The sequence below is a fragment of the Anopheles ziemanni genome, chromosome 3 (assembly GCF_943734765.1).
Source record: "Anopheles ziemanni chromosome 3, idAnoZiCoDA_A2_x.2, whole genome shotgun sequence".
Taxonomy (NCBI): Eukaryota; Metazoa; Arthropoda; class Insecta; order Diptera; family Culicidae; genus Anopheles; species Anopheles ziemanni.
Window position 1 is genome coordinate 9541084 of NC_080706.1, and position 26387 is coordinate 9567470.

The 26387-nt window shown below is 45.2% G+C and overlaps 2 protein-coding genes across 2 annotated transcripts; both read left to right on the forward strand.

Moving 5' to 3' along the window:
• Nucleotides 1-8503: 8503 nt before the first annotated feature.
• LOC131289135 (transmembrane protein 179) lies at nucleotides 8504-9526 on the forward strand. Its single transcript, XM_058318339.1, has 4 exons — nucleotides 8504-8714; nucleotides 8788-8931; nucleotides 8997-9158; nucleotides 9234-9526. The coding sequence occupies exons 1-4, from the start codon at nucleotides 8605-8607 to the stop codon at nucleotides 9514-9516; spliced, it is 699 nt and encodes a 232-aa protein (XP_058174322.1). The 5' UTR covers nucleotides 8504-8604; the 3' UTR covers nucleotides 9517-9526.
• Nucleotides 9527-12079: 2553 nt separating this feature from the next.
• On the forward strand, nucleotides 12080-25350 carry LOC131289134 (CD2-associated protein-like). The gene is made up of 4 exons (XM_058318338.1): nucleotides 12080-12905; nucleotides 22378-22579; nucleotides 22658-22769; nucleotides 22834-25350. Exons 1-4 carry the CDS (start codon nucleotides 12881-12883, stop codon nucleotides 25345-25347), a joined length of 2853 nt encoding a protein of 950 aa, XP_058174321.1. The 5' UTR covers nucleotides 12080-12880; the 3' UTR covers nucleotides 25348-25350.
• Nucleotides 25351-26387: the final 1037 nt, after the last annotated feature.

The window sequence follows — 26387 nt, forward strand, 5'->3', positions numbered from 1 at the left end:
TGACTCGATTAGCGCGGTCCGCCCCAGGATGCCCAGGAGCGAGCGAAAACCGGTTGTTTAACCTGAGCATCGCCGACCACACACCGTACGCGAGGCGGTCGCGAGAATGCATTGAGAAGGGATTGGTTGTGGTCGAACAAAAACATAAAAATAAACATACCATCATTATGCGAAAAATAGTAGCACACACATTGCAAGCAATCACCAGCAAGACCACGGGCACTCGTATTCCAGTTCAATTCTCCACCGAAGCTGCTGCTTGCACTGCTCCGGGACGGTTCTTCAAACCCCATGGCCACAGGTTACAACCCCGCATGTTTCGTCTGAAGAGAAAATGTAATGCGAATGTTTCAAAGAGAAGGACATTTTAAGCGCGCAAAAAAAGGGATTAAGCTCTAGTATCAACGAAATGATTTAAAAGCGCACAGAACGATCACGCACAACAGCCCAACAATTCGCACAATATTTTTCACGTACAAAAATCTTCCTTCCAACGGGAAGAGGCTTTTCCATCCCAGCGCATTTACCTGTGAGAACTGTCAAACCAATTTCCAGTGATCGCCAGAGGGGGGAGAAATGATCCTCCAGCAACAGCGCATTGGGCAGTGGGGATGATTGTGAATGATGAATGCACAGAAATGAGTGAATCCTAGTCGTAATAGTAATTCTAATAATGTGTGTGTGCGTGCCTATTCTGGGCGTGACCCATGTTAGTGCAAAAGCCAACCAACATTCACGAACGCATAGACCAATGTGTGGATGCGGACTCGGGCCCGATTGAAGGATAAAGTCGAGTAATCACTACAATCACAGTCATACCAATAGGGAGCAGTAGTATAGGAAATGGTATCGAAGCACAACCAGAAGCAAGAAGGCAAGAGCGGGAGGAATGTCAATGGTATGGGAGCGCGAGAAACTGCGCTCGAGACGCACGGTGTAATATGTCGAATAGCACTCTTCTGTACAGAAACCCAAAAAAAACCCATTGTGAACCACGATCACGGTAAACAAATCTATGTATATGTATGTGTCTGTGCGTGTGCGTGTAGTAGACAATCCACGTCGAACGTAGCGAGTGGATACGAAGACTGGTTTGGTGGCTAGAGGGATAAAAAGCATGCAACAACAGCAAAGCAAAACAAAAAAGAAAACAAAACTAATCACTACACTAGCAAATGAAACCGTGTTGACCAGTGGCATGGAACACATAGAACACAAACATTCACTCTCAAAAGAAAAAAAAACTGCATGCGTGAATTGAATCATATGCAAGGCAAATAGTAAGAAGAACAATTAAAACTACTCACATAATGTAACAGCAAACAGAATAAAAAACACTACAATCACAGAAACACAAAGTAGAGAACAAAAACATGAAAGAATGAACGCAAATGCAATAGTAGTGCAATGCAAAACAGTGCAAACAGAAGTTGAATAACAAGTTAATGCAACGTAGAATAACCGTAGGTTAACATCAGCAAAGCCAAGGTAATGGCTCGGGGACAGGGGTGGTAGTGCGAGTGGATGGTGATTTTGGAGGCAGGCAGAAGGCATCCGAACGAAGGTGCCGACTGTCGAGGAAAAGTACTACATTCAAGAAGGAACAAAACACAAAACGCAAAGTCAATCGAAACGAAACAAACCATCGCAAAGAAGCAACAACAAACCAAAACACATTTCCAAGGGAACAAAAGAAGAACATCTTACAAAAGAAACGAACTTTATCGCTGTCCTACCGAGAACGCATAATACAAAGAGATAATTTAGATGAAAAGTAAACCACAGAACAAGTAGATCGAACCGAACACAAAACCAGCAAGGAAACACTGTAGCTTACAACACAACATTGACGTACGAACAACCGAACAAACAGTAACACAGCAACACACAAACCTTCACGAAGCGAACAAGCAAAAACAAAACCAATGGACGGCGACAGGCAAAACGGCAAACGCAAAAGAACGTTAAATTAATGGCTCTTGAGATTTGCTTGGCGAAGCAAAGAAAAACAAACAAACAAAACCACCAGGACGAAAGAAATTGTATGAACAGATTTAGCGTAGACGTATAACTAGATAAAATGAGCAAACGCACACAAAAAAGTACTTTATCAGCAGTATATTGGATATAATCAGTGTCCCGTTCGTTCGTGGCAAGCGGCAGGCAAGCGATCCGGTACAGTGCAAAGAGAAAAACTCCCGAACTCCCAGTAAAACTTAAAAGAAAAAAATATAAACTACAATAAACACGTAGTTCCGCTCGATGGAATAAGGACAACATGGCGTTTGTGGATGACCGTTCATTTTGGTTACGTTTTTGGTTTTTGGCCGGTGCACCCGAGTAACGGGGGGCACACAGCTGCACGGGCCCCGATGATCCGATCGATGGTTTTTGTAGGTTGTGTTTGCAGGTTAAGAAAGAAAACGTTCGCTCCTTTTCCTTCCCACCCGTTTGGCGGTCAGCATCCGGAGCGGGATGTTGGAGCCATTATGTTGGCTTCTGAATTTGTTTTTGCTCTCATAAAGCAACTGCCTCCGCGTTCGAAGTCACCTGAGGAATAGTTGTTTGAAAATAAAATCATAAAATCTCCGCTGAATGTTATTAAAACTAACCTTATTTAAAACTAATTTTTCAACCATGTTTGTGCAAGACGAAAGCTTTCCAACTGAAGCCGTTCATCCATCCCACATGCAATTCGATCAATATCAAATGCAACCGGATTCGAAGCAAACGCAACACTGTATCCCAGACCCACTGTAAAGCGTATTAGAAATTCAAGGCTAGTAAATAAATGAAACAAAAATGGGGGGAAAGGAAAACTCTAGAGGTTATTACGAATTTAGGGGTCGCGCTAGAGCAGCATTTTTTGCAAACAATCAATAGTTGCAAGAGGTACATAAGATAGCACCGAAGCCGAGCAAAAAAAACTAGTCACAGAAGATGTAGAAAGTAACATAAATTAAAGAAACATAGCGAAACCATAAACCGTATCAATACTGCCCAAGCTAGCGGAAGTGATAGATGACTTAAGGTGCATAATGTTTCCCCTCTCCTTCCCCGGACAACGGGCTGTCAACAGGGAGTTTGAGGGAGGGGGGAGGTAGTAGTTGGTAGATCGGGCAGCGCAGAAAATCGTTGGAAAGGAAATGCAGGAACTGTTCGTCACTGAGTCCCGCAAGGTGTATTAGCCGCATTAGGTCTTGGCGTATCGATCGAAATCGTAACTTTTTTCATTTACCAGCATTTTGTTGTGATTTCTATTTTGCCTTGTAAATAAGAGCAAGGGTGCGGGTACGTGGAGGGAAATAGGAAAACCCATTGGTTACAAAGAAAAGGACAACATTCAAGTGTTCGAATATCGAGATTCGGACGTGTGGAATCGTTTCGTATGTTCAGTACTTAAGTTGTTCAAGCAACACGAAGATGGTGTCGGAAAAGAAATGGAAGAGACCCATCAATGCGGAAGTTTACACTAAGATGTGAGGCTAGCGAAAGATTTTCACACAAAGCCATACACATACACACTAAACCATACCAAAGGAGCTAGAGGGTAGAAGTACAGAACAATGTGTTTATAATTGTAAAATGTAATTTCAACAATTACGTTATGTATGGTATTTTACCAGCTTAAAACGACACATAAAACACCCAAATCTCATTGTTACAAGAAAAAAAAACGCATTCATCGTAGAGGAAGGCATCAGAAGGCCCGCACTAAATACGAGCGACAATCGTAAAGATTGTTTTACACCTTCCATGAAAGCCTACCAGGCGTTCCAGACCCAAACATCACAAACAGGCGACTATTTCTAACGGTTTAATTTAAAATGAAAACAATGACAATGAAGCATTTGAGGGCGGTGAACAGTTCATCAACGAGCCTCGCGTTGAGGTACATCCAAAATTGAAACAAAAATATAAACTAAACGAGACGATTGTTCACCAAACGACTCGCATCAATAAAGATCCCGCCGGAAATGAGCGCTCAAGCTTCCTGCGAACCACGTCACTTCCAGAGAAGGTGTAAGATCACGGTCAAACACGGTTTTGGCCTAGGATAACGCATCCCGGGAGTCTGGTTAAAGTTTATTTGGCAAGGTCCAGGAAGCTTGCGTAAAGGCGAAAAGGCGTAAAGTGAAAAAGGCAAATGTATGAGTGCACATCTTTAATGGAGCTGTGGAGGAGAAAATACACGAGCGCCAACTTGTGGAGTTTGCTGGAATGGAACCCAACGTACTTGGGGCACTCGGGTGCTTTGGAGTCGAAGGATTTACCGAGCCGAATGTCTCATTTGCGGGGCACACAACACACGCAAAGACTAGAAAAAAAAGGAATCCTTTAGACGACAGCAGAATCTCTAGAAAGGACCGATCGCTATCGATCGTTCGAGCCTTCGGGTGATCGTATATCTTGCGTGTGTGGGAGTATATGTTTGTCCCAGCGGATATTCCGGTTCCGATTGCCCTCTACTCCACGTGTAAATTTATTCCACTAACGTAGCGTTCGGGTTCCATGTGTCTATTGGAAGACTCTCTGTGGCAACTCCCCTCCACTCAGTGGTCCACCGGTCTGTGCTTGGGGCCCCAAAAGTGTTTGATGCAACGACAACACCTACACGCATCATCGGCCCCAACCCGGAACGTGCGATCAAGCGAACGGGGCGCGAATTATGTTATTACAAACCGAAGGAAAAAACGCGTGCGCCCCATTTTGGTTTCACTTTTTGTGACAAGATTTTGGATTCATAGACAATTTTTTTGCGTTCTATATAAACGCTCCTTTAAAAAAAAAAAAAAAAAATGTCGCGTTGATCAGATTGGAGAAAGGCATTATCTTCGTGGTTTGTGCCTTTCAACCAGCTGAACGACGGAACACCCCCATCCCTCCAACAGACGATGTTTCCTCCTTCCCATCCGGAGTGGAAGGACCATGGAAACAATCAGGCTGTTGTCTCTACTTCTCTCTATCGTCTGTCACTCCAACTCTTTCCCTGCCGGTCCCTAGATTCCCATTTGCGCTCATCATCGAGAAAAGGGTAGGGGCTCAGTGTGGCTAGCGTTCGTGCGAGACGTGATTCCGGATCAGAATGCCACGCATAAGGGTGGACCGTTTCTGCGAAACCACTCCGCCCTTCTGCGCCCGTCCTGGCGGCCAGCGACTCTGTTCCGGTGGGCATAGGATCGGTTCTGTTCCTTTTCTCCAATTTTTCCCGTTTCTCCATCGTTTTCCATCTGGCTGGTGAGGGAAGCATTATTTCGGATCCTTTTTTATTATTATTCCAACACCACCCCGTTCCTCATTGGTTTCGGTAACCAGTCAAAACTCCCTTTACGCTACTTCTGCCAAAGAGTGTAACCTTTAAGCCTTTGGAGAAGCTAGCCCTTCCTTGATCATCTGACCCTCTGTACAGTAAACGACCACATTCATCCCCATCCCAGCCACTAATCCTTTCCCATCGTTTTTAAAAGGAAATGCAAATAACCTCCCCGCCAGCAAGTGGACGGAAACCGATGCTAGAAGCACCGGTCCGTTCCATCCAGCGACAGCTACGAACCCCAGGCTTACGGGTGGGCATGCACTCGAGCAACGAAGATTAGCTGCACATACCCGTTTCTCGATGGCGACACTCTCCACCATCCATCCGATCCAACCGGCCACCGCCGCCACCATAGGTAGCTTTCGTTCGTGGTTAACGTGGTTTCGGTTGGTGTCATCGGAGGACCGTTTTTATGCGGTTTTACAGTCGCCCTCCGAAATCCGGTTCTCATCGTTCGCCCGTTTACTCTCACCCTTGGTTCGTTGAAATCTTTCCGTTACAACGGTTTGCTCAGTTTGCGTGTCACTCATACATTTGCCCCCGAGGGCGAGACACGGAAAATTCTCGCACTCGGGCGTACGACAGTTATTCAAGTAATGCTATTCGGTTAGTTTTCCTCCTAATTTTCCTGTTAATACAAACGGCGAGCGGGTTTGAAGGCGATGTATGTAGAAAAAAATCAGCAAACCCACACACACACACACAACTACAAGGGAATTACAGCATAATGGTCTAGTTGGTATGTAATAACGATAATGATAATAATAATAGCAGTAAACAATTATTATTATTATAAACTAAGGTGTAATATGGGCGAAATCTGTAGAAGAGAAAGGAGAGAAACAAAGCAAAAAGCAAACACGTGCCTAAAGGCATCACGACGGACATATGAGTGCACTGGCAAAGTACTCGGTCGAAGAAGAAAACAGAAAACCACACACAACCCACACCGACCATCATTTAGTGCAGTAACGTTCTAGTTGGACAAGTTAAGGTAAACGATAAAAGTGGAACAGTTCGGGAACGAGTTAGAACGTGCAAGAAAATGATAAAACGTGCGATAGAAACAGAAAAACAAACACGAAAAATCATAGTAACATTGAAAAACCAAACCATACTACAACAACAAAAATCAAAATCTCTACACGATATGGACATGCATGGTAGGTCATCGAACACGTGCTCCATGAGACTAGTTGAACCGAACCTTTCTATACCATTCGTGTAAAACCAGTTGCGAAAGGCGGAATGTAGACCGTAGCAAAAATAGACAGAACCACAAACCCACAAAATGCAACCACCCGAAAAACAAAACTAAAATGTTTTTGTTTTGTTTCATACGTAGTGAAACCCTAAAAGAAAAGCGCTAAAATGGTGGATGTAACGAGTTCTTTGCACCAGCGATAACTTGTTCTATACGCGCAAGAGATCAGCAAGCACATTTGGAGTGTAAAAAGTAAAAAAAAACTAACTTAACGAAGCAAATAACGTGCGCAGATAGGTTCACACACAATACAACGGGGTGGATCGATTCGCATAACAATTTGTTTCACAATGGTTTTTCCCGTACACGACTCGTGAACCGACGCCCGGTTTGGGGCTGGCCCGGATCCTAGATCTTTCACACGGTTGTTGGTTGATGGGAAGATTTGTTAGGCGGGGTTGGTACACTCGTTGCGGGACGATGCGCAGTCGATCATTGTGGAACGATTTGGCGAACAATGGTGTCCCTCCAGCGTTATGCATGTGTGAAGAAAACACGTTAAATCTGACACTGCGTGCAGTTGGTGCAAAGGAAAACGAAAAGAAAACTAACCGAAACACCACACCATCCGCTAGTCCTGCTATTGTTCACAGGGCTTAAAACTGACCAATAAAAAAGGGTAAACATATACAAGAAAGGAAACAACTAAACCATAAGGGTGTGAGCATGAAAAAACATGAATGGCAAAAGTTAATGCAACATGCACAAGAGGCAAAAAAATAAAGAGACAATGTTGTAAAAGAAGGAAACATCATACGGTTAAACGGATATACATAGTAGAAGGAAAGTAACCAAAACTTAACCCACGTAATTCTGCATGCAAACCGGAGTGTGCGTAAGGGCAGGCTAGACACCGAGCTCACACAACAGTTGGCAACAGAAACCCAAAAGCATCGCCCACTAACGCATATTATACAAGGGAGTTTAGGCAAAATCGTACGAAGCCACAGTGTGTACTCCTGTAGGGAGCGTAGTGAAAAAAAAAACTAAAAAACTGAACATACAAAACCAACCAACCCAAGTAATTAAAAAGAAAGTTAAAATGTAAAAGATCACTGCGTGATGGGAGAGGGGCAGCGTGAAGTGCAATTGAGAAACGCTGCGGAGTACTTGTAGAAACGGCAACAGTGAGGCTCCCATCACGAACGCAAAAGGCGAAACAAACGGAATGTTTAAGAATCGCTTGGACGATCGCGGGAAAAGCATTAGAGAGAGATCAAGAAACAATACCTCCGGTAGCAAACAGTGAAAAATACATGCATAAGGAGAATTAAAAAAAAAAATAACACGTGCATATAAGAATGAAAGCAGAGGAAGAAAAGAAAAATTAACAAAAAATAATAATAATAATAGCAAAGCCACTGAATGAGAACAACACAAATGAGAAAAAAAGAAAACAGAGGGTAACAAACGGTTAAACAAGAAACGATTGAGGGAGAAGAAGAAAAACAGAAGAAATACTATTAACTATTTAATAATTATTATAAAGAAGTGAATTATATAAAGTATATATATATAAATATATATAAATATATGTGATTATAAATAGGTTAAACATAATTTGTCAATAGCAAGAACAACAAAATATATATATATATACATATATGTATAATTAAAATATACACAAATCAGTAAAATTGACGTGATCTGTTTTTAATTTCTCTTTCATCGTCTTATATCACATTTCACGGTGAAACATTTAATTTCAATAAATAATTTATCATTTATTCTACCTTTAGTTAAATTTAATCGTGTTATTTGAATAAAATTATTATTTTCAAATTTTTCTACAAATACAACAAGCATCAATACATCAAATCGTTGATATTTTTGCAGAGCCATACAATAGTTCCATTGCGATAAAGGAACTTTTCAATTCACGAGATCAACTGTCAAACCACGATTATTTGCGAAAACATAAACAGTGCGACTTCGTCGCGAAGAAACGAAAGAAAGTAAAGTTGCTCGGAACCTGATCGAATAATTTGCGAACGGCGTGCTAACTGATGCGCCACAGGAGGAAATGGCATTATCCAACGTGTTAATATTGAGCCAAATCGCTGGCCATGTGTTTGCATTTATTCTATCGATGTGCATCTTCATTCCGCTCGCCATCCATGTCAGATCATTCGAGTAAGTTGGAATACTGCGGAATTTGCTCAGACATTCCCTTACGCTTCTAATCCCTTGCTTCTATCCCCGACAGTGGACACTGTTTGTTGTTTACGACCGGTACCTGGCAGGAAAAGGACGGGCTCTTCGATGTGAGGTGGGCGTCGCAAGCATACTGCAACTATCCCATCATCGTCGGGGTCACCCTATTCATTATTGCTGGCGTTCAAATCTACAGGTATGGGAACGAAAGAAACATTCAAGCAATTGAAAATTTTGCATCTATCCTTTGTTTAATTGTAGGATGGCATTGCTTGCCTACCGTGAACTGGAAAGCTCCTTCCTTGGCCTTTTCTTCGATGTGGTGTTTAGCGTTTCGCTCTGTGCAATGACTCTGATTGCTGCAATCATTATCACCTTCGGTTTCATGGCCTGGTGTGCGGAGATGACCGAACGCTTTCCATCGTAAGATCGAACAGTGCATGATTGCAGTGATAGTATTCCCATTCGTCATCATCATGATCTTTGCTTGTATTTTAGATGTGACATTGCTGATGGTCAGAACATTACCCAGGTGGAGCTCAACATTCAAACTTCTGGATTTTATATCGAAATGGGCACCGCACAGTTTGGTGCATGGGCTTCATTTGCGACTTGGGTTGGTTTGTCGGTTTTTTCGCTTCTAAAACTGATCAATAACCATCAGGTTCGCAACATTCGCGTATCGATGTATATCGAGCGCCAACGTTTGGTCAATGAGGACGTCTATCGTGGTACAACATCGGAAGTCCCAGCTGCATCCGGAGCGCTAAGTGATAATTAGATTGATGGCCCTGATGTGCCACCTGCAAGCGTTTGAAGCCGGTCAAACCGGATAAACGGCGATTATGGAACTATCGTCAAGAATGAAGTTCTTATATTATTATGTTTATCACACTTCGGTATATGTAAGCTCCCTAATTTTTAACACTACTCGATCATACAGGCTCCAATGCTGCACAAAAAGTCAACGATCGGATCGGAATTCCATTAAAATTTTGTTATACTTTTGATATTCAACAAGAATAACCAATGGAAAAGGAATAAATAGAACGAACAAATAGGTAAAACAGAACATTCCATTTCCAAAATGCTCGCTAAGTGTCATTATTTTTAGTTCTTACCACGGTTTTGTCCTGTTGGGAGACTAGTTGACCCTCTATGCCTGCCTTATCAAAAATTCCGTTTGGTGTGAGGTCATTAGTTACGATTGATAAGCGGTTTTGTCTGAGTCATTTAAATTTGGGAAAAAAATGCAAACGGGTTAATTCCAAGGGTCAAAATACGCCAAAGGCATAGTACCTTCAAGTAGTTATGAAAATTTCAATTTGATTTAAGTCGAACATTATAAATGCATCTGTGGAGGCTCAAATTTTTTTCATTTGCAGTTTTTCTAAATTTTCTGAGTTAATAAATACATTTTGTAATTTATAGCAGAAAATAATTTATCAAGGCCATAAAATGTTTGACAGCTGGTAACCACAGTATATCTAGTTCAATGCCAAAATTAGTTTTCTCAAAAACTAGAAAAGACAGAAAGATCTTCTGTAAAGCAACTGTAGCACAAATTGTGTGTCTTGAAAAGACTTTTCATTTCAGGGGTCGCATGTACCAATTGGTTAAGCGATCATGAAGTTATTAACAAATTTATTATTTCAGCAGAAATTATAAACCAAGGTATCTGTACTTACATCACATTCAAATGTTTATTTCGTAAATCTCAATTCGAGGTGGAAGCTTTAATGTATCAAGTTATTCGCCTTCCAAAGATCTTTCATTTGAGGGGTCTGTTGAAGAAATTGACCGAGGCACTAAAAAATTATTAACAAATTAGCTATTTCAGTCATTGTATCAAGCTGTGACCAAGGTTTTTGAAGCTTGTTGACGCGCTGCTGGTTCGTTCTAGTGGTGGGTACATCGAATCCCCAAATCCGAATCCCAATCCATCAAACAGTCGCGAGACGATGTAAAGCAATCAATGCCGGTCTGGAAATCTTTAAACTAATCTACTTTATATCAATATAGAATGATAGTTCCATTAAAAATCTGGTAAAAATGTAAATCAGATCCTGGTCTGAATCATTGTCACTTCGTGGGCTAAATGTGATGGTAGAACACCCCAGATAATCGCTGTTCTACTGTATTTCTTAGTCAAAAATAGGTTCATGATTTTTTCTCGAACCTAAGTTAAATCGTGCAAAAACCTTTATCTATGTCCAATCCATTCCAACCAGCGCCCGTGTCGAGAAAACTGAAATCAATCACATTGTCTCTAGATCTACTAGTTACGTGACTAATTCATCTCGTGTCAAGATCGAGTCATATCCAATTCAAATAGATTAGGAACAAGTCAGAACCGAGTCAAATTGTGTCCCAAACAAATCAAATCTGATTCGAATCCCAATCCGTCAGATGGGATTCAAATCTTTGGAATCCGTCTAGGGATCGAATCTTCAAGTCTTCCAAATCCCGATTCTGCCAACACTAGACAGATCGAACAGTCAGAAAGAGAGCGTCTACCTAAAAGGTACATTTTAGTTTCCCGTGCTCTAGTTATTGTCCGTCTAAAATAGCAGGGAATGGGTGTTTTACGTTCGGAAATGGGTGTAAATGGTGCGTCATAAGCATTTGCAAGTCCTCGGTGCCAAGAAAGTCAATGGTTTACAGGTATTTTCCCGTAATCAACATCCCTCAGAAGGGCCCTGACTAGGTCGGGCGAAGGAAAGTACGAAACGGTGACGATGTGTTGGGAAAGGTGTGTTGACCAGTGATGTTGACGGTCGGCTCGGCGGAAGATGTGATGTGTTGATTCCAATTCCAGAGTGGCAAACGAAACGAAACTGCAAAATGAAACGAAGCAACAGTAAGCTGTGAAGTGGAATTTCTTTGCTCTCATCGCCTAATCCGCTAGGCGTGTACAAATGCACACGACGACAGAATTGGTTGTATCTAGCCTTTTAAACTTCAATCAATGGAGTTAAAAGAGAAGTTTTGTTTAGATGGCCCATTTTTCTAGATGAGGAAAGCCATAACATTACCCGAAAGGGGTAACGAAAATAATTATAAATGTTATGATTCAAGCCGGTTGTACATCCCGAGAGTCTTACGAGTGGGCTCACGATAAGTGTGCTGCGAATTGTTTTTGCGTAAATAAGTGCAGCTGTGCTTTTTCCGATCTATCTTCTATTTCTATTAATTATTCTACTCTCTAAATAATTACCCTCTCATGAGCTCGTTCATGCTATAGTTTAATGTCGTAGTGTCCACAAACAATAAAGAGCTCGCACTCCAAGTTTGATGGAACAGTTCATAATTTTAAATTCTTCTTTTGTTAACAGTTTTAATGTGAAAAAATGTATGCTAGTGAAAAGTGAAAACAACGTAAACAGCAATTCCGGTCTTTGGAACCACGCAACGAAAACATAATTCGTTCCGCCAGGCAACGCCAAGGGTGCCGCCACCAGGATTAGCAGCAGCTGCTGCCCGTATGCCTTGGATGTGTGCCTGCACGTCAGCACTCATTGGCCGCTACAATCCGTCCCGTCATCCGTCGTCTAGCTTCTCCGGAGGAGAAGGCAAACGCGCTTGCAAATCCCAAATCCGCCCTTTTAATAATATCATTCGGTGCGGGACACCGAGCACACCACACAGACACACACACCCTCTCGCGGCCCCCGGCATCCAGTCGCTCTTGGTGCCGCAGGCGGTGTCCGCGGTCCGCGACGACCACCACGACCACTATTCAGCGGTGCGCATCGGGAAGGAAAAGCGAAAATCTCTCGTTTGTCTGCCGTTTGGACGATAGGGAAAAGGCAGCAAAGAAAGCAGCAGCCAACGTCGAGAAAAAGGAAACCGACCAAAAGCAGCAGCAGCAGCAACAACAACAACACAAAAACCCTTGTGCAAAGTGTTGTGCAGCTCTCCAGCGCACACATCGCGGCCATCCGCGGTCACATACGTGTGAGTTTGAGTAGATATTAGTGGTGGCCTACTACTGGCCTAGTACCGTCTGCCGTAGTGCACTACGAGTACCAGAAGCTGCGTGCTAGCCGTGTGTATGAACGTGACATCGAATAAGCTGCGCTTCCTGGCCCGCGGACTACGAGAAACACAACAATTTAAACTCCCTCAAAACCGGCCGCAATACGATGGATCTTCTGACTAAAACTGAAGGTAAGCGTACTGGTTCGTTGTGCATTGAAATTGTTTCGTTGAAGGAAAAGCAACCCATTCGTGATTTTTGGTTGAAAGGAAATGTAAGGAATCCAAGCAACCAGGAGATAGTGACAAAGATCTGATGTCAATAAATGAGTCACCACGATTTTGACATTTACTGGGACGCAGTGTTGGCGAAGATTGATGATGAAGCGATACTATGCTTCGTTGGCAAACGCCCTGTAAACCCTATCCCAACAATGTCCCCAACACGCTAAGCACGTATTCTACAGTCAAATGGTGCTGATATACCGAATTACTTACACGCCCGAACGCGTGAATGAAAACTGTGCCAAGGTGACGGGATTTTATATGGCCTGCGAGGTGCGTAATGGCCAATGATGATGATGAGTCAATATGATGTGCGCCTTGACAACGAACACGACGTGAAAGCAAGCGTCATCTAAAGCCACCCCGGCATATGTTAGAAATTGCATGTTTATGGGTACCATCGAAGGGCTCTAAGCATATGACAATAAATGACCTAGTGTCGTTTGATTTAATCCTGGCACCGTTCGTGGAGCCTTTTTTAATTAACACCACTTCCGTTCCCGTTTCTCCCTCCCGCGAAACAAAACAGTCGGCTCTAAAAGGATTACACCGGTCTACAGCTTGGGCCCGGGTGTTCGTGTCAATCGGCTTGTCAGTGTTTTGTAGTTGACCCAGTTTTCCCGGAGCGAGAGTTTCCTGTTTTTCCCCGTTTCCTTTTGGCCGTTTTTTTCCTCGGGTTCGCCGACTGGAGGTGATTATCCGACGGAACCTTGCGAGATTTATTTCGACCTACGGCAAGAAATTACGCGGTATCCCAACCGCCCGAAGCCGTCTGACTTTGAGTGTTTTTTTGGTTGCTTTCCGGAACAGCCTGAAGTTCAATGACCCATCTCTTACGCTCCTGTCTGGAGAGGAGGGCTCGCTCAAATTTTCAGCTAGTGCCGGGTAAATCCGGGTACCGGCCTCGGCAATGTAGTAGGAGTCTGCTTGGATGTTTTTTCATCTAGGAAAAGGAAATGTATGGCCAGATTGTCAAAGGTGAAAAACTTTACGCTTATACATTGACAAATTTCTACTGGCGTTTTTTTGCTTTTCCGAAAGGATGTTTTCTAGAAAATGCTTCCTTAAAGCGAAGGTTCTCGAAAGAGTAGCCGAGGATGCGACAAAGCAAGCAAGAGTTCTGTTGACAACCAAAAACACGTCTTCTCTATTTCAGATCGCATTTTCTCATGCGATAAAATATGCATGGAAGTGAATGTCCCGCAGAATCTTGTTACTATCTTTTATTTTTAATGCAGAAAATGAGTTTGCTAAAAGGAAACGAGAAAAAAGGAGGAAATATCTGACGGAAGAATAGACGGCAAAGAAACCCAATGGAAAACGTATCTAATGACCGTTTGGTGACACTTTAACGAAACATCCGTGCGCCATGCAGGATATAGTCTGTTGGCTGTCCCATTTCCCGTATGGATCGATTTCGATTTTCCTTCACGTCACTCCCACCACCGGAGCTCGCTTCCGACATGGTGCCGGAAGGGCAATAGGACAACATTTTCCTTCTTGTCACTATCGCCACCGAAAGGAATGGTATGTTTTAAAGCGGGTGAAAATCATAGTATCCTGAATGGGTCACTCTTCAGTTCAGTTGTTGTTCTCTCCTCTGTGTTTTACCTCTCCTCAAGAAGGCAATGTCATTATCGCACCCGCGATAGTAAAGATACCGGTCCGTTTTCCGGTGGCGAAAGCCTCACATAGAAGCGATAAGCAAGTAACGGCCCCGCGGAGGTGCAACCACAAATCGGCACACACTCACTCACGGAGGGGATGACTCAATTATCTCACACCACACCAACCTGAGCAAACCGCACAGCGAAGGCGGAGACAGGCCCCGTGGCCACCGTGTCGCATCATTAGATCAGCGGTTTCTTCGCTTTTCTCCGTTCGCTGCCACGATCGAGCCCAGACTGGACGGCCACACCCATGTGGCAAAACCAGAATGACTAAACTGTCGCCTGCCATGTGTGTGTGTGTGCGTGTATGCTGTGCAAGAAGAGTCCGTTTTTCTGGTGGTGGCTTTTACCAGGGTCTTTTCTCCTTGCCCAGACTAAATCCTACTCGCCGTCGTCTTGGCCATTGAGCCAGTGATAAGATTGGTGTACACACTGAACCCGGGGCCGGCCGGATGTTGGTGGAACTTTATCACATCGGCCAAGCGACAGGGAACAATGAAGTGCATCGACAAACGGAGCGAAAAATATCCCCAAGAAATGGACGAGCAAGAAGACGGGCCTGGTACTGAGACTAAAAAAAAATACTGAAGGTTTTCTTATCAGTTATCCATTTGGCCGGCGCGTCCTGTTTGAAAATTCAAATGTAATGTGCGAAATGTTAAATCAAATGTGAATTTTAGTATGTAAAATATGCTTGCATTAAATTTAGCATTGTTTATAACGAAGGACAGACCATGTTTATAACGGGGGAATCCACTGGAACCGATGTTTTTTATGACTTACTATAATTGAATTGTTTTCTTTTGGCAACAAACGCTCCAAACTGACGACTGCATGTTTGATTTATAGCAATCGATTCAAACGGATTAGCGCATAGAAAATTGGTTTAGTTTTCACACTTCGCAAATCGATTTACGAGACCGCTGGACCGCTCATAAACAGCCCCCTTTCTTGGATGTCCCGCGCCCCGCGATCGTGTAAAGATCCTTCTGGGGCTGGCGAAATGTGCGTTCATCCATCCATCGTACGGAATCGCAAGGGAAGAAAAGCTCACCCCAAAATGGTACAAATACCATTTCGCTCGGGGCAAAGATTTTCGCACAAACGACTGACGCCGTTCCATCATCGGTCGGTGGTGAGATGGTGCTGATGACTAACCGCGAAGTATTCCACGCACGTTCCCGGGGCCGTGTCTGCGCCATATGCGACCGACTCCGGTGTTTTGCTTGCCCCGCGTGCACCGTGGTATTTGTGTGCGCTTTTTTACAAGCGTGATCGTTTTGTTATTTCATTTCTTACTTTTTTTTGTTTATTCCTTCTCGTCGGAATGTCGAACGTTTCTCAGATGTTTGGGAATTGGGCTGAGGCCACCGGTAGTAGCCGCTTTGATTGGAAAACACATTTATCGGACTGCTCCGTTGGAGTCCGTTCGTAGTTGCGGTTTGTTGTTGTTTTTATGAAGGAAAGGTTGGAAAAATCTTCCCCTGGCACGTCAGTTTCGCCATTTTAAAGAATTGCTTTAAACTATAGTGTTCAATCGGAAAATCGGTTCCAAACAAAATTTATCCCGCATTAATTTATAGGTGTTTGATTATGGATTAATTCCTTCAGTTTGTGTATGTTTTCGTTTTATTTTTTTTGCAACTCCCCACGTGTCGAGAAAAAGTTGTTCATTTAAATTCAGTATCGAATCTTTATGGCTTTTTTTTAATAAAAACCAATTGCAATGCCCTCTCGGCATGTATTCCATGATGATGCCGGACATTTCTTTCCGTATACTGAAACACGGAACTTTCCACGAAAAGCTCAAACAAAAAAAAAGACACGGGAAGTTTTATCTTTCATGAGTTTCGAAATGTTTTTCAATGAATCGTTCAAATCATCGTACATCGTCCGCCCGGCTCGTCAAGCCGTCAGCCCGTCAGAGCCAGAGCCAGAGCCGGTCTTTTGCGGAGAAACTTGCCGCCACCCTTTTGGCGGTGGTTTATCTTATCACCAGCGCTATCAGTCACCCCAAACTGGCCAGCGAGAGAGAGAGAGAGAGAGAGAGAGAGAGAGAGAGAGAGAGAGAGAGAGAGAGAGAGAGAGAGAGAGAGAGAGAGAGATGAGAGAGAGAGAGAGAGAGAGAGAGAGAGAGAGAGAGAGAGAGAGAGAGAGAGAGAGAGGCTGGCTATTGTTTTTCAAATCGATTTTCATGCTTCCATCGCTTCAATAAGCTTTTCACCGATGGAGGTTCGGCGGACGGACGGATTGGATTTTATTAGAAATTGCTATCTTAAATAGTATTTCCTGTTTTTTTTTGGCTGTCAATGTAAATGCTACATTTTTTGTTAGCGAAAGTTGTTGTCGGAAATAATTTTTTTATCATTGTTTATTTATTAACACATAGTTATATTTATCTCCAATCCATCCGCACACCACATTGAAGGAACGGTCCACACAGAGGTCACGCTCTTTGCGCCGACAACATCTCGGTGGCAGTCGAAAAGTGCGCGGCCGCCGCCGGATGAGTCATGCGTGGCAACATTGCAACCGAAATTTATGATCGCCTATTTGCATTCGGACAATGCGGCCAGCATTCAGCCCCCGGGGCAGGTGGATCCCGGGGTCCACAGTAACCGTTTACGCGGAGAATAAAGAACGGAACTGAAATTTTGAATGAATGTGTTTTTTAACGTTGTTCCACTGCGTCGTCGTCGTCGTCATCGTCGCGTCGTCAGCTTTACGGGAATGCGGTTGCAAACGGGTTTCAGTTTCCCCCGAGGTTCAGCCCGACTTATTGCAATTCATCGACATGGTTTGGTGCACGATGCACATTCGTTGTTGCCGGCAAAAGGCAAAAAAAAAACAAACTGCTTAACTACCAAATAATAATTTAGTGATTCGAGCGTAACTTTATGGTTATACCGTCGTCCAATTTTATTTCTCTTTTTTTGGGTTTCCATTGGTGGCTCAGGTCTAGCTATGGAAAACGAAAGTGTTGGCCGTCATATGGGCACACCAGCTGGGGGCCATTATAGCCCCCTGATAAGGTGATGTGGTGATAGCTATAAATCCTAATCATGCCTGCCTTCCCCGGGCACAGCTCGCGCCGTGTAGCGCCGTTTTTCGTGGCATTTCGGAGCAATCGATCGTCCGGTCCGGTAACTTGTCATTAAATTTAGAGTACATATGCTGCGCGGGCCGCCCGGTTTTCTCGCTAATCAACGGTAGGCCAACTTGAAATGATGGCACAGGCCCAACGGCTAGGCCACCTAACGGGTCCCCCACCTCCTTCGTTCATTTGCGTACTGGCGTGTAGAGCGCATCGTGTCTTGTTTCACCTCGAGCGGACTCTCGATCGATCGCGACGCTGAGTTGTCCGGAACCCGGACGAAGCGAAGCGCTAGGGGGGAGGTGGTACCGGTGGGGCAGTACTGGTTTGTGTTTTATTTGATGAGCGCCACCGCCCCAACACCGGGCGCCTGCTTTCATGGCCAACCGGGTGGTGATGTTGATGTTGATGATGGCACCAGCCGGATGATTTATCATCGGAGACTTGAACCCAACCGAGGCAGGCACTAGGTTTATGGCGAATTGCGTCTATTGCGAGGCGTCTTCTCGTTCGTTCCTGTGGTATTTACTCACGAGTAGTAGATGGCAGGGTTGATAACACACATTAGAAATGACTTCTTTCAAAATTTGGCATTAGATTTCATAATTTTCCTGCCATAACATAACTTGCAAAATGACAAAAACAGAGATGATAATTTTTCCGCCACCTCAACGGCGAATGTTTCCCGCCTGTACACTCCATATCCGTGATAATGAAAACCACCCTTGTGCTACTTTGTTTTCATCTTCGTTCGTTCCTTTTTATCAGGTCGAATCACTTTTGGTGCGTTGAAAACTGTTATCAACATTGGGTTGGCCAAGAAATGGTTGTATGGTAGATACCGGGAGAAATGTCTTCCAAACCGATCCGTACCCGAAGCCGAGGATCCATTTATTACTGATTTTTGCAACGAGATGATTCATCGACCGTCGATCGCATTATTCATTGCAAAATAGATGACGACAGATGCGTCTTTTACGAGAAAAAAAAATGCTTATTACATTTTGGCATTTCCGATCGGATCTTTTTACTAGAAAGAATAAATCTCCTTTTATCAGGACTAAATGAGTTTGAAACTTAAGGGATTCACGATTCATGAAAGGGATAATCGCGAATAAGGAATTACGATTCTTCAGCGATTGATCAATGTTTTTTGCTGATTGATGATCCTCTCTAAATATTCATGGATCAATTCTAACGATACCTGATGAAAATGTTCAGTTGAATAAATCTGGTCTAGAGAAAATTTAATAAAATACAATTCCGATTTGTGATACTTGGAACATTTCTAATTGTTTCAATCTGTTTGACCAGGTTCTCTTGCGTTGGCCATTATTTCTTTCCTAAGTAAGTGAGTTCTTCCATCACACTCGCATGTCGTTACGTCTCCTACCAAACCAGATAAGAAACAGTTATAACTTATTGTTCCTTATCATAAGTTTGTGTTTGTCTGGACAAGCTTATCATATTATTTGTCCCTTTACTTAGATCTGTGTTTGATTGCATAAGTTGCTGGGAGTGCATATGTTGGAGATACGAAGTTATGTTGTATGTAGTTGCTGGTCATTTTTTAGCCCTTTTTAATCTGTGTGTAGCTTCATTTCTATCTTAATTACTTCAATATTTTTTGTCGTTGTCAAATCACACCTGTTGTAGATTCAAGAATTAATAGAAATACCGACTTGGTCATGGTCATGCCTGCCCTATCAGACTATCAGTGTAGTCAGTCATCTCCTGGAAGGGTCCGGTCTCGATTTGGGATTCGAACCCACAAGGCCAGCACAAGGTCCCGTTGTGAACTGTTCAAACACATTTGCCCAGTGTCACCTCGCAGCAGCTTAAGCTTCTTCCATCATTCGCCCGGTAGCATCTACTTTTCTTTTATATTTATAGACAGCGATGATGCCACCTTAGTGACACTCTTTGTTTTCCTTCCCGGCAGCGTACGACTTAAATACGAGACTGCAGTAAGAGTAATCTCACCTTCCATATGACCGTCTCTTGCGATCCTATCGGGCGTTCTTCGAAGGAACACTCATTTCGCGATCCGATCCGCGTGAAAGCCACCGGAGTTTGTCGTCTTCGTTGTGTCGGGTTGACGACGTGATGCCACTACGACGGTGGCCTGCAGCTCCCGAGACCACCTTAAGCCATTCTTATTGCTCTCTTCCTTTCTCTTTTGGTGGCGGATCGCGAGAGGATCATCGAGAGCTCTCGGTGCGCTTTTTCTTCGCGGCTTCACGGCGAGCCCACTTTGGCGGTTGTTCACCTTTCGCCCGACGTACCTTTTTTTTCCTTCCGTGTGGAGCTTTGGTAATTTTCTAAACCACCTTCCACCGCCCAAAAACGATGACCACGGAGTGCATTCTCCGGTGCTTGTAGCACCGGCTAATACCGTTTGTTTACGTCGATTTTTGTCGAGAGAATACCTCCACTTCCTATCGGGGTTTTCCCGTGTTGAGTCGCTAGGAAAGTATTGCGTGCCCTAATCCAGCCAAACGTCTTCCCTCATGCTCCTCTTTCTTTCTTCATTTCTCTTCCCCTTGCTTGCATCTTAATCCTCCCGAAAGGCCATCGTGCATTAAGCGTTCGAACAACGTTTCCAGCGGGATGTTTTGGGTGTGATCGTCACGCGATTAACGCGTTCAGATCGAACGGTGGTTGAGGGATGGGTAAAGAATGGGCTTGCGGGATAGAACACTGGCGTGTGCTGTATGTGGTGCCGTATCGTCGTCGTGAGGAAGGTATACATTTCGGCCACTTTCTTTAATCTACCACCATCCCAGAAACCCGTCGGAATTCTTGGCAGGTCGTGCTCTCGATCTCTCTCTGTATGCTATGGAACGGGCACTCCCTCGACAACTGTCGATCAGATGATCACGATCTTACGATGAGACCAGAATCGAGCGGGCTCCAAACGTTGTTCGGAATAAATCGTTGAATGAGTTCATAAGGGGAAAATTTTCTCATTAAGTTTTGTACTAACAGTACAGATTAGAGCATTGTTGACAATGTTAAACCATAAAGTTAGGTGTAGAATAAATTTCGGTTTCGTTCAGGCCAGCCCCAATCCCCGTTTCAAGGGTTACATTTGAAGGGATCGTTCCACGACGAGAGCTAATCGCACGCCGACTGTGCCATGGTCGCGCTCGGGTGAACCCTAAACCTAACCAGGCCATTCCGGTCGGCACAAAGAAGGGGGAAAAGTGAAACCTAGACACCGACGCGACCAACACCACCCGCCTAAAGATCACCACGAAGCTCTCCAGCCCTACAAAACCAGTCCTTACGATGGATAGAGGGCAGGGTTGTGGTGGTGGTGGGGAGCGCGATATAGGTTAAACCGTTCTTTGCTTGTCGCTGAAGCCAACCACCCCGGCCCACCATCGTCGTCGTCGTCGTCATCGTGATCCGTATGGCGACTGTTGCTCTCGAGTTCTCTTGCGGGACCATTCTTTTTCCACCATTGCTAAGCACCGCATGTTCGGTATGTGGCACTTTGGTGAATGTGGAATATTCGTCGCCAAACTTACGCGATTCTGTAACTCATCCGAATGTGGGTTCGGCGCGATCGTGAAGGATCGCCCAACGAAGACACGCGCTCTACCTTCTTGTGTTCCTCTCTTTAGTACAGGGGTTGGCAAAGTCCGGCCTGTAAGAAAATGTTACTGCTTCATACAAAAAACAACCCATCTCAATTTTTTTCGAATTTGTTCACGATGTCATGTTTATTTTCGTCCCAAAATTACCATTCAAATTGTTGAACGAAGTGTTCCTGTTGTGGGAAAAAAAATCAAAATTCTACGAAAATAAGTAAGAAAATGTTTAACGATAAAAATTTTATTATTTTATCTTTCACCTCTTTTTATGTAACTTTACTATTTAGAAAGTTTAACCCAATCAAAAGGGCACTAGTTTGAAAACATGAATTCGTTTCGGTCATTCGGTGCATTTTCATAAATACTAACACTCTGTTTTTAGGAAAGTAGCTAATCTTGGAGTGTAGCATAAATAATTTTAAGGACAAATAGTTAATCAAGACGTTATCGCGAGTAGCGGCGTTGAACGAACGGCATTTAACGATAGTTTGTTGTTCATGTTCGCTTGATAAATATTCGTTTTAAGCATAATAGTCGAATATTTTTGCATTGATCATATTAAGACCCGGTTTGTGCAAAAAAAAAAAATTAAATAATACGGTTCCGTGCGATTGCATTCGCGTGGAATTTATTTATGAAAATCTTTTTTTTTTTATTATGACTACAAGATGGGAACATTAAAACTTGTTGCTTTGCACGCTGTTGAGAAAACTAAAATTATATAGAATCGCAATCGCATCGAATTATATATTTTTTTGGTTTTATTTCCTATCCCAATCACTTTTAAGATTCAGGTTCTTTGGAAGAAAGTAAAATCATGCCCATTTATTTTTTGTTTATGCGTGAATTATGTTTACAATCCGTTTGTAACGTCGTGTGAATATGTTTTTATCATTGTTTTGTGTTACAATTTCGAGAAAACACCAAATTACATTATCAATGTTTTTCAAAAAATAATTTTATCATCGTTTTGCTCACCACCACTCTCCCCCTTTTTTTGCGATTTTCTTTTCCAGTAAGCGCGGTGGTCGAGTTTGACTACACGGCCAAGGAGCCGGACGAGCTGACGCTGAAGAAAGGTGCCATCATAACGAACATCAAGGTGCAGGATGGCGGCTGGTGGGAGGGCACGCTTGCCGGCACCGGGCGCACCGGCGTCTTTCCGGACAACTTCGTCCGGGTGCTGGAAACACCGGACAAAAGTCAAGTCATTCTAAGGTAGGAGGGTGCTTTTTTAATTACGATTCCGTGGATCCGCAGGATGCTCTAACTCTCTTTCTTTCCGTTCCTTTTAAGGGATAAAAGTGCGACCATAAATCGGCGCTGTAAAGTCATCTACAGCTACCAGGAGAACAAGGCGGACGAGCTGACGTTGGCGGTTGGGGATGTGGTCGAATTTTTCGAGGAGGTAAGTAGAAGAGCCTTTCTTAGAACCCCGTGGGTAGCTCACACGTCCACTTTGGTTCTTTTAGGTTGAAGAAGGATGGTGGCGCGGTCGGTTGAACGGACGCGTCGGTGTATTTCCTTCGAACTTCGTCGAGATGATCGAATCGGTGTCTCCGAAGTCGTCGAGCCGTAAGAGTGGCAACGTCGGGGGCCTAGGAGTGACGGCGATCGATGGTGGCCCGGGCGGTGGACCCGGGCCGGGTGTGCTGGGCGTTAGCAGCAGCCTCTCCAAGAACAACAGTCTCAACAAGAGCCGGACGAGCCTGAACAGCTCGCGGGAGGATCTGGATCGGCACGATGCGCCCTCGCTGCCACCGAAACCGGTCCGCGAACTGTGCAAGGTACTGTTCGCCTACCAGCCGGCCAACGATGACGAGTTGAAGCTGGTCGAAGGGGACATCATTACGATCCTGTCGAAGGAGCTGCCCGACAAGGGCTGGTGGAAGGGCGAATTGCGCGGCCGGGTGGGCGTTTTTCCGGACAACTTCGTTTCGCTTCTGCCCCCGGAGGGTGGGGGCAAGTCTTCGGCGCACATTTCGGCGTCGGTACGATCGGTCGGAAGCAACAGTAGCGGGTACAGTAGTGCGAGTGGCGTCAGTGGGGGTCCCGGGCCGATTGCACACCATCCGGCCGTGGTGTCACCGATCAAAGAGGTCAAACCGGAGCGTCCACCTGCGACGAGCAAGGTGCAAATGTTCGGGTCCAAAACGGGCCAAGTGAGCGCACCGTCGGTTAACAATGCATCGTCCGGTTTCCGGAAGGAGAGTTTCGGCTCAAAGGATTCGTTGAACGAGTCCACCGGCAGCAACGTGGGGATAACGGGCGGTTCGCCGACCTACAACAGTGTGGCGGCCCACCGGAAATCGCTCGAGAGCAAGGTGGCCGACTCGCAGCCGCAACCGGGCGTCGTAACGGAGAAACCGCCGCGCAAGAGCCTCGAAAACAAGGCGTCCGATATTCGCAAGAGTCTGGAAAGCCTGGACGAAAAGAAGTCCACCCCGCCGCCGGTGTTGGGCAAGAAACCGCAGGTTCCGATCAAAAAGTCGCCCTCGATCACGAGCGTCACCGGGAACCTGTTTTCCGGGCTGAAGCAGAAGGTGAAGGGAAGCGGTTCGGTGGACAAAACGGCCACCGGTGGAACGCATCAGGCCGACGAAAGGGATGGCATTGGCGGAAGCAAGCCTCGGTCGGAGATTGCCGACAACGGTGATCGATCGATCGTGGGTGAACGGATCGAGGTGGAGCTGGGGCATGTCGAGCGGGGTACTTCCGTGCTGAAGGACATGCGTGCGAACCGAGCGAAAGCCCCGAAGCGACGACCTCCTTCGTCACCGAGCAGTATTATAGGAGATCCGGCATCGACCGCCGGAACCACCAACGGAGGTGGCCCTTCGCTAAGCAACGGCAACGCAGGGCTGTTCAGTCAGCTTTCGTTGTCGTCGGAACCGGAAAGCCCCAAGCCGGACGTTGTGCCGGAGTCGAACGACGACGCACTGCTCGCGAAGGTGCCAAAGGCGCGCGAATGGGAAAAGAACAAAGTACCGTGGATGGACGAGCTAAAGGCGAGCCAGGCGAAGAAAACGACCGCCGCGGAAAGTAAATCCCCCGAGCACCATCCCTCCCTGCACTCGGTTAGCAACAACACTAGCAATAGCACCAACACGCACTTCCACCAGGAAGAGTCGTCGAGCATTTCCAAGTCGTTTCACGCGAGCTCGACCGGTATCACCACCACCACCACACACCTGGTTAACGCACCGTCGGGCAATGTGGCCCGCGCACGGCTAATGGAACGGTCCGCCACGACGACGAGCGTACCGTCGACGGAAAGTAACCACGTAAACGCAAATACCAACGCCACCAGCGGTTCGTTTGATCACAATACGTCCTCCGGCATCCTAAGGAAGGAACCGACACTAGCTTCCTCGACGCCGATCAACGATCTGCAGCAGCACTCCGTCTCCACGTCCTCCTCTACCACTTCCAGTGTTAGCGCGATGACCAAGTCGATGTCGGCACTGTCGACTAACAGCAGCAGCAGCAGTACCACAACCAACGCCGCCGCCGCCGCGTCCACCACCACCACCAAAATTGCCATTTCCTCCTCGTCATCATCCACGGCGTCTTCGGCGGTGCCGGCGACAACGACGGTGGAAAACAACAACGGCACGCACGACGCGACCAACCTGCCACCATCGCCGGCGAACAACCGGCCGCTCAGTGTGCACCTGCGGAACACGAGCCTCTCGCCGACACCCCAGAACCGGAACGCCAAAACGATCCACATCGTCGGTGGTGGCAGCACGGGAAAACCCTCAAATGAGGCACCGGGTACCATCACCACCGGCGGCGTCTCGATGGACAACGTGTGCGGTCGGGTGCAGGATCTCGAGCAGAAGGTACACCGCATGGAACGCCAGCTGACGGCCCAGCACGGGCTGATCGAGGAGCTGACGCGGATGCTGCGCGACGAGTCGGACAAGGTGCGGACGCTGCAGAAGGAGCTGGAAAAGTACGCCCAGTGCGTCACGCAAGTATGATAGACGGAGTAACGGGCGGTGGGAGAGTGTGGTCATCGTCGTCGTCGTCGGTTCGACGCACGCTGTCCCACCTTTATTACTCCACAACTTTAAAGAAACAACAAAAACAAAACCGTACTAATCCTACCCTCTCGTTACTTCTACTAGCTACTAACTAATACTACTACTACTACTATTATTACTACTGCTAGGTCTATCTATTAGAGACGATTAGGGGGGAAGTGAGAAGAGAAGCAAACAGAACGTTGTCGTCGGAAATGCGCAAACCCTTTACACTTAAGGAACCCTTAACTAACGCACCCTTGTGTACAGTGGAACGAATTGGGTAGGACGAAATGGGGGGGGGGAAAGATGGGAAAGAAATTCCCATCATCGGAGAATTGAACACATGCACAAAACATTCTTTTCGATTCCATTCCGGGCGCGCACGGATCGGTTCGGTAGATTCCGGTAATAGTTGGTCGTCCGTCAATGGCTCCCCGCCGGAAGGAAGTGCAATAGATATTTAGTTTCTATTGTTTAGCTTATTCATTCAGCTAGCTTTTATGTAGCCGTTTTGCCACGGGGGAAAACGGAAAGCGGAGGGTGGAAGGACAGTGATTTGCAACTGTACGTTCGTCCATTTCCACACCTTATTCTAGGGCGGAAGAGCGAAATTTAACAAATGTACATCGAGCGAGAAAATGTGGAACGTTGCTCGTTGTTCCAGTTTCCACATTACTTTAAACCTAACCCGATACGACATCTTTTCCTACATCAATCATTCCCTATATTACGCAAGCGATTCGGTGATAACTAATAACACAACATGATGGCACACGGTGGAGAGGAACGTATAACGCAAAAAGTATTGACAAAAACTAGTAAACTGCTAAACCGTAACGGCAATTATTATGTACACGAACGCCGGAACCATAGTGATGAATCCTATCGTATATCCGCACGTTTTGCAGTGGATAATTTCAAAATAATAAAATACAACAATAATTAAGCTACTAAACGACGACGAGCATGTGTGGCAGGAGGTGATCCGCTCGAAC